Raw genomic sequence first — 13,013 nt, 5'->3', positions numbered from 1 at the left:
ACCGAAACACATCTCCGTTAACAACAAAACAAGAAATCTATCCAAAAATGGACACAACAAGTGTCATCAAAGATGCGGTTCCAGAAGACAAAATTGGACCCACACTGGTGTTCAAGTCCAACAAGAGCTCACAGAAACACAAGGAGTAGCTTTAAGTGTCTGGACGGTCATAAGTAGATTTAAAGAAGCTAACCTTGAGCCAAAAAGATAATCTACTGGCTTCAAATTAACCGTAGCCCAAGACAGGGTCTACTGAAGACCTGGAGAAAGATTCACGCAAAGTTGCATAAAAGGAAACGTTTTGGAGGAGGTTCCAGAATGGTTTGGGCGGATTTTTCAATGGAAGCAACAACCTAGATACCATATAGTACATGTATTTAATTGTAACACTTTATTGTGTCCCTTCAATGGGACCTGGAATTGCCAATTAATTTTTGTGCAGAAAAAGTGTATCATTATGTATCATGTACCATAGAACAATTTTTTTAATTGATGTACTGTTCCGGAAATTAGAGCGTTTTTTTTTAATAAAATAAGATAAAGTTTCACCTTTAAGGATCTTTTTTCTTTTAATTCAAAAATATTTAACTTTATGAGCTATAAGCAAAAAACCAAAACCTATTATTTGACACAATGATCTGAATTTTTTGAAGGGTTTTTCAACTTTTTAGGTACAATGATCTGAATTTTTTGAAGGGTTGATTAACTTTAAGGCACAATGATCTGAATTTTTTATAGATTTTTCAACTTTTTAGGTACAATGATCTGAATTTTTTAACTTAACTTCTTAGGCACAATGATTTGAATACAATGATCTGAATTTATAGGCTACTTAACTTTTTATGAACAATGATCTGAATTTTTTATGGATGAATTCACTTTTCAGGCAGAATTCCAGATAAATTTTGATAATAGTAAGTAGAATTAACGCCAATTTGACCTTGTAGACTAGTCTAGATGTTACAAACTACAAGAATAAGACAATGAATAAAAGATGATGGTTGGGGATGATCCAATAGGCAATGAAAATATTATGACACAACGATACGAGAAAAATGTAGAATTTTCGATAAAAGAAATAAGAATTTATCCATTCTTGAATTATATATGAAAATCTGTAGTTACCTTAATTTCTTTCTTTACAGTTGTAACGGTATATGACTGGTTCGCCCTTATCCTTCCACCGGCAGCTTTCTGCCTTTTGCACCCATAGAGATCCCAGTTTTTGTCATCACTGGGCGACCTTTTGGGCCTTTTCATTTGGTATTTGTGCATAGCAGCAGCAGAATACTCAGTCGTTGGTATTACAGTACAGTCTTGTTTCTCTGCGAAAACAAAAAAATTACAAATAAAAAATAAGCAATGAAAAAAAAATAGTTAAAGGAACTTACCTGTGGTTATTAAAGGGCTTGAAGTACCGGTTTGTACGTCCTCTGTAGAAGCGGGAGTAGCCAAATTTGACATCAGATGCGCTACCGCTTGTTCCAATTGTAAGGGATCCTCCACTTCGTCTTCAATAGAGTCGTTGCTTGGAGGAGGAGTTAAACTCTGAAAAAAATCAATAGTTATACAATTCAAATTTTCATTAGGTATGTTTTCGGTAGTTACCATCAAATTGAAATACTTACTTCTAGTGAGCAAATTGCTGAATATCTCTTCTTCATATCATCGATCAATTGTAAACCTTCTACTTCAGATATTAACGTGTTTACGCAAATAAAACTTTCCACTATTCCCTGGTCGTCTATTTCCAAGAATCCGTTGGTTCTTAAAAATATGAATTGTCCATTACGGGACTGGAGTCTGTAACATGATGATCCTCGCATCTCTCCTCTATCATACACTAAGAATAAAATAAACAAATGCATAGACTATTATCAGATAAGTATAAACAAAAAAATATATTAACAAAATTTTGGACTTTTTTCTTAATTGTTTAGTAAATTATAACTTTTTTTCTGTCGCATGGATTATTCCATTGAATATTTAAAATTCGGTGGGTTTGCCAATTTTTATTAGAATTTTACACATACAAGAAGAGGTCTTTTGACTATCTTCGGAATGTCTTTGCTATTAAGCTTGTACTGTAACCTTTTGAGGATACATTTCCTCAAGGCTTCTTCATTAAATCGGAGCTACAGCTTGTACAAATATATTTTGGGGTAGAAGACATTAAATATCCATAGGTGAGTCTTCAGTGACCGATTCTTATCTTTTTTACAGTGGTTAAGTCTTGTCTTGAGATACCTGCGAAGTTGTTTGATTCAGGGTATTGTATATAATGTAAGAAAGTATGAATGGTATTGCATTTTTGCTTCCACATTTCTTTAAAAGTGAGATTTTAGTTATATTGTCGGTGATGAGTTGAAAAAATTTTTGCCTGGTGGTTTGCCAGTTTGTTATCTACAATGCCAATGTGGGAAGGTAACCAAATTATAGTAACTGTTATTTTTTAAGACATGAGAGGTTGGTAGAAAGTGAAATTGAAGCGAGTGAATCTGTACATATTGCAACCAGCTTATAAGGAGAACTGGGGGAATTTATGGCTTGTGGAATGGCTTAAATAGTTGGATTAGGGATGATTTCATTGGAATTTGTGACGTTCTACCTTTCGATTTCTTTGTAGATGTTAAGTCCTTCATCATAGGAATGTATTGAATTTAGAAATGTTAATAATCCATGGTGGACAGAGGGCTTGTTTGTGAAAGACCTATACCGTCGAGGAGCTTCGATAAAATAAATGGACTGAGTTTTTTGTTAGATTAATTAGTGGTAGATATAAATAGAGGGTAGATAATACTGAAGAAGTTATATGATACAGAGGCAACATAAGAACTTGCTGAAGTGTAATCCAAAGTAGGGGATCATCAGTTTGATTTTAAAGGGTTTCTATGGATATAGATTGAAATATACCAGAGACGTAGAGCTGTAATTTAGAAATGGGTCTAATCTTTAAAATATTTTCATTTTATTTGACGGGCATTGAGACTTACTTTGACGTAAAGCGATCATCACCCAGCGCACATCTTCTTTATGCATATACAAAAAAGCAGAATGACACATAACTTCTTCGGTCATATATCCAGCGATTATTGAAATTCTTTGATCGCATCCAATTATCCTACCGTCTATCAAATGCCTTGTGACGTACTCTTCTTTAGAAGCCTCCATGAGTCTTTCGATGAACGGTTCCGGTCGACATACTTTTACGAAAAAAATCAAAATCTGGAAAAAAGTAGAAAATCAAATTGATAGCATCTTCGTTATAGGATAAAATATTTACATCATCGGGATTTGCGTTACTAGATGAACTACTACTGCTAGCCGTACTACTATTACTGGACATTATACTATTTTGATTATTTCCTTGTCTGTGCATGCCCATCATCTTTACTTGTTCGTATACGGGCGACTCGGACCTCGGTCCTGCCCTTTTCAGTCTAATAGTAAAATATTTTCTCCAATCGTGCTCAATGTCTCCTTCGCATTGGAGAAACATCTTTAAACGATCGTGGTCCTCGGGGGCGGTTATGTTGAACAGAGATTGACCCATAAGATCCGTCTAAAAAAAAAGTAGATTTTGCTCAATTCTGATATGTGACACGGATTTAAAAAATTTTATATTGAGGCTAGATATATTTTCGGGAATGTCGCGAAATCTGTTAATTTATATAAATATCCAAATACAATTTAAATTTGTCGGGTAAGAAATATCATTCTTCCAATATCAATTGCAGATTATAAAAACCCTTGCCGACAATTTTGTTTGATCTACCATAGGCGTAGATACCGCATTTTATAAATTTATTATTTTTAAAAGGGAGTTTGGTTTAAACAGGGTACCAGACGTGAGCTGATCCCTTTTTGTACCCCATTCGTCTATTAGATCTTGTCGCCGTCGAACTCTCCTTGACGATTCAGTTATTGCCATCCGTTTATTCAGTTTTTTTGTATTTAAAACCACATATTGACAAAACTTGTCCTACGTATAAAATCTTGAGTTGCTTTGTCATTTGATTACAGCTTTTCTTTACATGTTTTTCGGTTCTGTGAATAATTGCATTATCAGATTGCCGAATATTTTCCTTTTTGAAACATTCCAATATATTTAAAATAACTTGCTGTGTTTTTATATCTAAATCTTTATTATTAAATTCTCACAATTTCATTGTCTTCATTCGCCCATGGTCTAAAAAACGCCATATTTCTATTTATTTAAAGAAATTTATTAATTAAATAAATCTCACGGAGCCACGACACTGTTTATCCCAGACTGTCAGGTATATTTCGAAGAAATTGTGTACATACAACTTCGACCAATAGTAAACAGTGGAGATGATAAGTCCACGTGGACTGATGGTTTGTTAGATGTTTATTATATTTTATACGGGGAGTAAACATTATTTGTCATTCCTTAATTTGGTACGAGTGCGTATTTATTGTAAATATTGATTGTTCCTCGCATAACAGTCTTCTGCAATTGATATTGGAAGAACTATACTAAGTAGACAAAAATAGGAACAGATTAATAACAAAGTTACTATGTGATAAGGATAAAATTATCACTATTATGTTTTTAAAATATGTATGACGGATATTTTTGTTACAAAAGCAGCTGTAAAACTGATTCATAAAATTTAGAATAAAATGCACTGGTTAAAATTAATTTCCGTGATAAGTACGAACTATAAATGTTTATTAATAATCATCAGCTCCACTTTTCACCAATGAAAACATCGAAACGTAAATATAAATGCATTTCTATTGGACGAAGTTGTCGTAAGGCGTATGTACACAATTTCTTCGAAATATACCTGACAGTCTGGGATAAACAGTGTCGTGGCTTGGTGAGGTTCATTTAATTCATAAATTTCTTTAAATAAATAGAAATATGACGTTCTAAGTTATTTTAAATATATTTGAATGTTTAAAAAAGGAAAAGAAAAAACTGTAATCAGTTGACAAAGCTACTCAAGATTTTATACGTAGGACAATTTATAGTTTATATAAGAAGAATACGGTTGCGAAATTAAAAGTAATACAGCTAAAGGTAGCTAATTATCCAGAATACAATTATACCAGTTTAGAAACGTTGCGTCAAGTTTTGTCACATACAAAAAACTAAATAAACGAATCGTCAAGGATAGTTCGATGGCGACAAATGGCGATGGGTCAGATAAAAAACTACCGAAGTTCTAATAGACGAATGGGGTACAAAAAGGGTTCAGTTAACGTCTGGTACCCTGTTTAAACCAAACTCCCTTACAGGCAGGTACATTTTACTCGTCTATATACGTTTTGTAATTTTTAAAAGTACTTAAAGTAATAAATTTATAAAATGAGGTATCTACGCCTATGGTAGATCAAACAAAATTGACGGCAAGAGTTTTTAAAAGCTCTAAACTTGACGAAAACATTTGTCATGCCAGTTTTATCCTCTGGGATTATCAAAATAAAGCGTGTTGGACTTATTTACTTTGAAGTAAATGTTTTTTTTTCAACCACCCAAAGTGGTGACAACAGTTTATTGTTTATTCGTTCGCAATCAGAAGTGGGAGGAAATTAATCATACGTTGTAAATTTAAATGAACCGCGAAAATAGATTAGTTCTCTCACGTACCATCGAGGGCACTGGCATCGAAAACCCGCCATATTATTTCCGTTGAATAACAACTAAGTTTGCATTTCTTCTTAGGGTATGTTTTGGGGGCGCCGAAAATAATAACTACCTTACAAAAATTGAAATATCATGTACATGGAAATTGGGAAATAGAGCGAACAATAAATATACGTTTCGAATACTCCTTTTTAATATTTTGACAAGTGAAAAATTAATAGTTACAGTCGAATTACTCACAACTGTGTCTGTGTATCGGTCAAAGCAATTAATAAACTAAATAAATGAGTCAGAAGTTTGCTAATTACAAAATTCCACAAAATTAATTCATAACTGTTATTAAGAGGGGCGTAAAAGTTTGGCATTTGGCCTCACACCGGCCCTGGTTGCACAGTTAAAATTTTATTCATTGATCTGCTGTTTTGTCCTTGTAAATATAATACGAAATGCAATGTATAGATACCTGTAAATGACCGAGAAGGTTTTCCACTGTATTTGAAATAAAAACAATTTTCCCGGTCGACAACATGATGAGAAGGAAACCACCCATCTGCTCATAGATAAGTTGTTCTAAAAGGATTTGATCCACTTCTTTTGGGAAAGTCATGTTGGGGACTACTTTGCTATTATTTAACACTAAAAAAATACAGTTTAGACATAGTCAGTTTGTTTTACAGACTCGCTAGAAACTATAATTACGAGAGGTGTCTGAATAGTTTCCAATCTAACAAAGAAACAAAACATATTTGAAACATCTTTTCACTGCTTTTCTCAAATTCCTTTGATTACGGTTGCATTGCATCCCTAACTTCTGTAAGTCTTCCTTACATGCATTTAGGCACTCTTCATCCACTTATTTTCTTTCATTATGTCTATATGCCCCTTTTTGTCTTTACTATACTGGATGTCCCACGACGAAATAAAACTATCTGTATATGACAAAATACTTATAGTAGAATCATGAAAATTTCTACGTTTGGGTTTTCGGATACGATCTTTTTAACTAGAGAATTTTCAAAGATGGCCGACTTCCGGTTCTACCGGAAGTCGACTGTAATTTTGTTATTTTAAATAGAACACCCTGTATATTAATATATTTTTGAAAATTACGTAAAATTTTAGTATAGTTTTGTCTGAAAACTTTTTTCGAAAAATGTATACTTTTTGAGTTATTAATTTTTTTGTAAAAAAATTGACCCTTATAAATTATTTTTTTACGAGAATACCCTTAAGGATATGAAAATGGTTTCTGTTCGGTTACTTTTAGCAATGTCAGACGTATTTGATTCTAAGTTGAAAATTTTTTTAATTTTATACAAGGTGCGTATAAAAAGTGTTCAAAGTTTAACTTCATAAATATCAAATTTCTTCATTTTTTAAATAGTACCACCCGGTTTTTTCTATTTTAATGCATTCAGGGTGAATGCATTAATTTTTTACCCCTGAATGCATTAAAATAGGTTTGTTATATTTAAAAAAAATATTTGATATTTATAAAGTTAAACTTCGAACACTTTTTATACACACCCTGTATGAAATGAAAAATTTTTCAATATAGATTCAAATACGTCTGACCTTGCTAAAAGCAACCGAACAGAAACCGTTTTCATATCCTTAAGGGTATCCTCGTAAAAAAATAATTTATAAGGGTCCGCAAGGATTAATTTTTTTACAAAAAAATTAATAACTCGAAAAGTATGCATTTTTCGACAAAAGTTTTCAGACAAAAGTTTACTAAAATTTTACGTAGATTTCAAAAATGTATTAATATACAGGGTGTTCTATTTAAAATAACAAAGTTACAGTCGGCTTTCGGAAGAACTGGAAGTCGGCTGATTTTACTATAATATTTCGCTATATACAGATAGTTTTAACTCGTCGTGGGACATCCTATATAGTAGTCGATCTCTGCCTATAACCTTTCAATTTCTGCATCCATTCTTCCTCTCCATTAATCTTTACTCGTATCCCTTCAAAAAGTTTTTAGCCTTTTTCTTATTCATGTCCAACCATTCTGTCTTTGAACTTTAACAGGTTTCCCAGAGCTCCAGCAGTTTTATCTCCTTAATTCTTTTATTTCGTCACATTTACTTGTTACTGTCACTTCCAGGTATTCAAATTCTTGTACTCTACCGAACCAGAACTCTTCAACATAGTCTGCTTTAACTTCAGCTGATGCTCTAATATTTTAACCCTTCCAAATATCAGTTGCTGTCTTTTTGCTCACAATGGGCTTTCTTACGTAAGCGATACGTCCTGGTCTGATGCAAATTTCTCTTCAGCTAGTGAAACTTCAAGTTTAGGAAACAGTAAAATGTCTGAAAGTGCTGATGTCTTTAGGTTGAGGTTGGAAAATTTTCAGACCACCCTCGTAACATAACAATTCATAAAACTCTAGCATAAATATAAAATAAGTTTTTTTTATGAATATAATCTTATTATTAGCAGTTATTTACGAAAATTCTGTATGAAGAACATTATTTAATGAAAAATTTTCTTTTGAATTAAAATATTAATTAATTTACGTCACCGGGATTATTTGAAATTCGTTATTTTATTAAAAATTACTTACTTTGTTTTATTCTCAAGTGTGTCGCTGTCAGTCGAAGGATACTGGTTTTGTCCAAGCGTTTCGCACTTTTCGCAACCATCGGGACTAAATTTGCCAATTCTCCTATGTACGAATTCAGTCTGTCCCTTCTCTGTTTTTCGGCCTTATTTCTTTGTTCCCTGCTATTACTGCAACAAACAATTTAACATATTACAACATTCATCAAGAATTTTCAAATATTTACAAAATAAATTTAGAAGACAAAAAATTAAACTGAACTAGAAAAGTCAAATATAACAAAAAAACTTTCTGTAAATGGTTCCTGTAATTTGTAATTTAAATAAAAATAAATTGAAAAATTCATCCCCCAATTAATGATAAAAAATCTTATGTTTTATCATTTAATATTAAAATGTATCAAACCATACGAGGGAGATTCAAATATGATCGAAACAACAGCTGCAGATGGCGCGCCTGTATGTCTTGAATGTCGCGGCTTGATTATGCGTTAGTTGGGCCCTTCCTAACAGTGTGGCGTTGCTATCGCACGTTTAATACGCATGCTACAACCTTGACTGAATGTCAAGTGCCGACCGCCGATGCGGAACGTACTGTCATTCGTTTTTTGGTGTGAGAAAGCATTAAAAACACAGAAATTCTTAGACGTGTACGAAATCAATTCGGTAGTGAGTTCTTGAGTGGGTCTGCTGTAATTTAATGGACCGAATTGTTTCAAGATGGCCGCGACTTGTATTAAATGTCATTAAGTGTCACTTTTTTCAGTACTTGCAGTGCTGTGGCTGGTTATATGATGATTGTACAAACTTTTCAGAGAAATGCAACAACTGCGGTGGAAAAAATAGGGGAAAAACATTAAATAGATGGTTTTACTAGGCTATATAAGACGGATATATCTGTGACATTAAATTTTAATAGATTTTTTTATATTTAGTTATGTAAATTGGACATGAGGTTGATATTAGTTATTTTAATAATTATTTATTTAATAATAACCTTTTTATATCGATTCTTGAATGGTAGGCCACAATTTCCGGGTTTGGTTTATCATAGTTATCAATATTATTAAAACTAAAGCTGGATCGAATATAATTTGTTAATTATTTTTCAAAATATACTTGTATAAACATAAATACAGAGTGTTATCCCGTCTCTAGGATAGATATAAATACTGAATACACTGTTGACACCAACACTCACATTTACACTGTCTAACGCGCGTTTCGATAACCAAGTTATCGTCTTCAGAGGCTGAAGGTAAACTGTTTACCTTCGAGTACATTTTGATTAAGAATATCTAATTTAACAAATAAGAAGGTTTCACAAATGTAATTATTTTTTATTCAACGTCATAACTATCAATGAATGACAGTTTTCCATGAAAAACTCAGTAAAATTCGTAAAATTTAAAGTTATATAATTATGGGTATTGATTTGATGATCAAGTATTGCGATTCTGGGTGTCCATACTAATTTAAGTTTGACTGTACTGTCTCATTTACGCGACAAAAAATTTTCAATTCACGTAATGCTTACTTATTAATTAAAATAATAATTGATAACTTTATCAATACTTTATAAAATCATCGGTTATTACTTCTTAATTTTCAAAACAAAATATTCCGAAAACGGTACACGGTAACGAGTTTTAATTCACTTGAAATTTTGCTTAATAAATTTGATACAACTTGGTACGAATCGTGTAATTAGCGCCCTCTGTGAGAGTCAGTTATAAAAACATTCATAACCTAACCTAACCTAACCAAAACAACATTCGAAAATTTTTTACTGAGCAAACCCGAAATATTTTTTTTTATTTTCTATCTATCCTAGAGACGGGATCAACTTTTTTTTCAAACACCCTGTATTCAGTGAATAGTCTACCAACCTAATGAAATGAAATGGAAATTATTTCGAAACTGCCGTAGAATAATTCCATGAGAAAATATTGACATTTTCCAAGTTAGGTTGATATTTTCTATTATGTTCGCTTTAACCTTGGAATAACCGGTTAATACAAAGTAATATTTAATTATAATAATGCAGTACATTTAATAAACTCATGAACGTTTAAGTATTGATCAATTAACGTTATGCTACTTTTGCATATATACAAGTATTTATAATTTATTTAAAACAATTTAATTCATTAATTATGTACACTGCAAACCTTTTTATTATATAGAGTAGGACATAGAAAATTGACAACACCGCAATTAGGTAGTATACAGGGTGTTCCAGGATGCAAAAAATTCGGAGATGTGTAGATAATGTGAAAATAATGCAGTGACATAAAAAAAATTCTCATACGACTACTATTCGAAGGCCAGGAGCTGCTTACAGGGACATCCTGTATAATTTAAAGATACTCTTTGTTTAACTCGATAAAATTTGTGGTTTAGGAGATATGTAGATTTTAAGATCGATGTGAATGTCATGGAAACAGTTCGCCTTAAAGAAACATTCTGAAGAAAATTATCATAAATTGTAATTACGAATTTTTCGAATATACTTACACAATCGAACATTTCTAATTGAACTGCTGAAAAATTTAGTTGGTTAGTCGACAATTTATCAAATAAAATGTTCGTAGTGGGCACGTTGCCCTTCTACACTCTCCGGAGTCTGCGGAGGATATTTCTTAGAACTTGGAAGAGCATTCCAAGATTCTGCCTTACAGCGTCGCAATGGAAGTTTATTCCATCGATCATTTCGTTTCTTGTGTTGAATATACCAAGCTTCTAAGATATCCCCACAAAAAATGAATCCATTGTATTCAATTCAGAGGAACGTGGTGGCCATGCAAATGGACCAATCCACCTATTAGGAAAAATGTTATTAAGATGATTTTTTATATCATTTAGGAAGTCCATCGTGGATGAACCTTCTGGATCTGCGAATGTTTGGTGGAATATCAGATAATGTGGGTGGGAAATCATTTTGGAGAAATTTTAAACACCGCTAATCCAGCCTACACATTAACACAAAATCGATTCTTTGTTTTAATTATACCGTGATGATTTCCATGTATTATTAACCAACGAGCTTGATACTTGCACGGCATGCACTTTCTGGATTTGAAAGGATTAAGGAAGTTCCTCCAGGAGAATCCTGGATTTGAGGGATCGGCAACAATGAAAAATAATTATTAATCTATTTCAAGTAGTACAAATATTTATTTTTGTTTATGCATTAGTTTTTTAAATTGTGTTAAAAATTCATAATGTTTCAAAGTATATTTTAAAAACTTTAAAGGCTTATAAGTCGCGAATTTTTTGCATCAACTCTCGGAATACCCTGTTTATTTGACTTTAGAGAAATTATTTTTACAAAACAGATTATTAAATAGACACAAAGTGTCCCAAATTTTGTATAGTGCTCGAAAGGAAGACTGACTTAAACGAAAAATTTGATCTGCCGAAGTGAGTCCAAACATACAAATTTTTGAATAATTATTATCGTTAAAACAAAACGAAAAACCATCAGAAACATCTGAGATTTTCCAAAATGTTTATTATTGTACAGAATATTGAACAAAAATTGATAGAAAAAATTATTTTTCGTATTAGAAAATTGCGGATATTGAATTTTTCGCAAAAATGCTTTATAATTTAAGAATGATTAGGTTAGGTTAGGAGATTACGACTATGATCGCATTGATGAGAAAATATCAACTCTTTGTTACTCTGTTTGTAACTTTTTTATAATTTTTCTTTTTTTATTCACGGTAATAAACACTTCAATCTAAATACCGGAATTGGAGACTGTCTTTGAACCTCCTAATTTGCCCTTGATACACCCTCCTATATAATCTGTGCTCTCGATGAACTAATTCGACTAAAACAACTTTCAGTTGTACCAGTTCCACCGAAAAAGGCGTTCAAAGTGGTCTTAACACCATAAATCAAAAAATTAATACAAAACAAAAAATCTCTCTAACATGGGCACATACGAAAATTCGATTGTGTACCCCACGGTAACCATTTTGACGTAGATCAATTGTTCTCTTGGATTGCCCAATAGTCAAACAGAAACTAAGCTTCCAAAATGGCTGAAATTTTAGTTGGAATCTTATCGATAAGTGCTGTTAGGTTACGGGCTGAAACTTTTCATTCAACCCTGGTATGTGATAATATTTATATTGGTAGGAGAATAATTTTCTTTTCAACCTAGTGGTAAAAAGAAACGATCTTATTTTGAAACTATTTTATCAGAATTTGTTATAATACATTTTATGTCTAGACACCTATAAGTTGAGGTTAGGAATTTTTCAAACAACCTTCGTAACATTCATAGTTTTTGACAAACCTTTTATATATAATTAAAAAGAAAATTATTTTTGATTGGTGTATTTCGAATTTTAAATCGTGTAGTATTTTTTTTTTCTAAAATTGACAAACAGTATCAATCAAATTGAAATTCAAATTTCAAATTAAAAATGTACACTCATCACCGCCATATCTTAGTATCTTAACAACAGTTACATAATACCCAAACAGGTTTCATGTTATAAGGTAGTTTCGGAATTTACTACCTGGAGCATTAATCAATATCAAGGTCGACAAGTTTATTGAAATACAGACATTATATTTTGAATAATCTTCCTTTTTACCCTCAAAGCCGGTATTTAATTGAGTGGTTTTGTTTTTCTCTTCTTAATTCTTCGTTTGGGGTATTGATGGTATTGATGCACAGATCAGCCATCAACCATCGGATTTTATCTAATTTTCACTATTCTCCAGTTATACTCAAATGCGATTACCCCCTGTACATTACTTATGGGAGTTTTTCACATACACACGTTCTATCCTCAATATCTAAGGTGCT

At 32.1% G+C, this 13,013-nt stretch overlaps 1 protein-coding gene across 2 annotated transcripts in view; it reads right to left on the bottom strand.

The window, feature by feature from the left end:
• Positions 1–13,013, bottom strand: part of LOC130443617 (protein cycle-like) — a 97,597-nt gene that overhangs the window by 5,607 nt on the left and 78,977 nt on the right. For both annotated transcript variants that reach the window (XM_056778400.1, XM_056778399.1), the window contains 7 exons: positions 8,190–8,356; positions 6,081–6,253; positions 3,284–3,562; positions 2,994–3,225; positions 1,629–1,843; positions 1,392–1,548; positions 1,126–1,325 (listed from right to left, as the gene is read on the bottom strand). In XM_056778400.1, the coding sequence (XP_056634378.1) occupies positions 1,126–1,325; positions 1,392–1,548; positions 1,629–1,843; positions 2,994–3,225; positions 3,284–3,562; positions 6,081–6,253; positions 8,190–8,356 (1,423 nt within the window). The remainder of the gene's footprint in view (positions 1–1,125; positions 1,326–1,391; positions 1,549–1,628; positions 1,844–2,993; positions 3,226–3,283; positions 3,563–6,080; positions 6,254–8,189; positions 8,357–13,013) is intronic.

The sequence above is a fragment of the Diorhabda sublineata genome, chromosome 4 (genome assembly GCF_026230105.1).
Source record: "Diorhabda sublineata isolate icDioSubl1.1 chromosome 4, icDioSubl1.1, whole genome shotgun sequence".
Lineage (NCBI taxonomy): Eukaryota > Metazoa > Arthropoda > Insecta > Coleoptera > Chrysomelidae > Diorhabda > Diorhabda sublineata.
The sequence above is the reverse complement of the archived record's forward strand: the minus strand, read 5'-3'. Positions and strand labels throughout refer to the sequence as shown.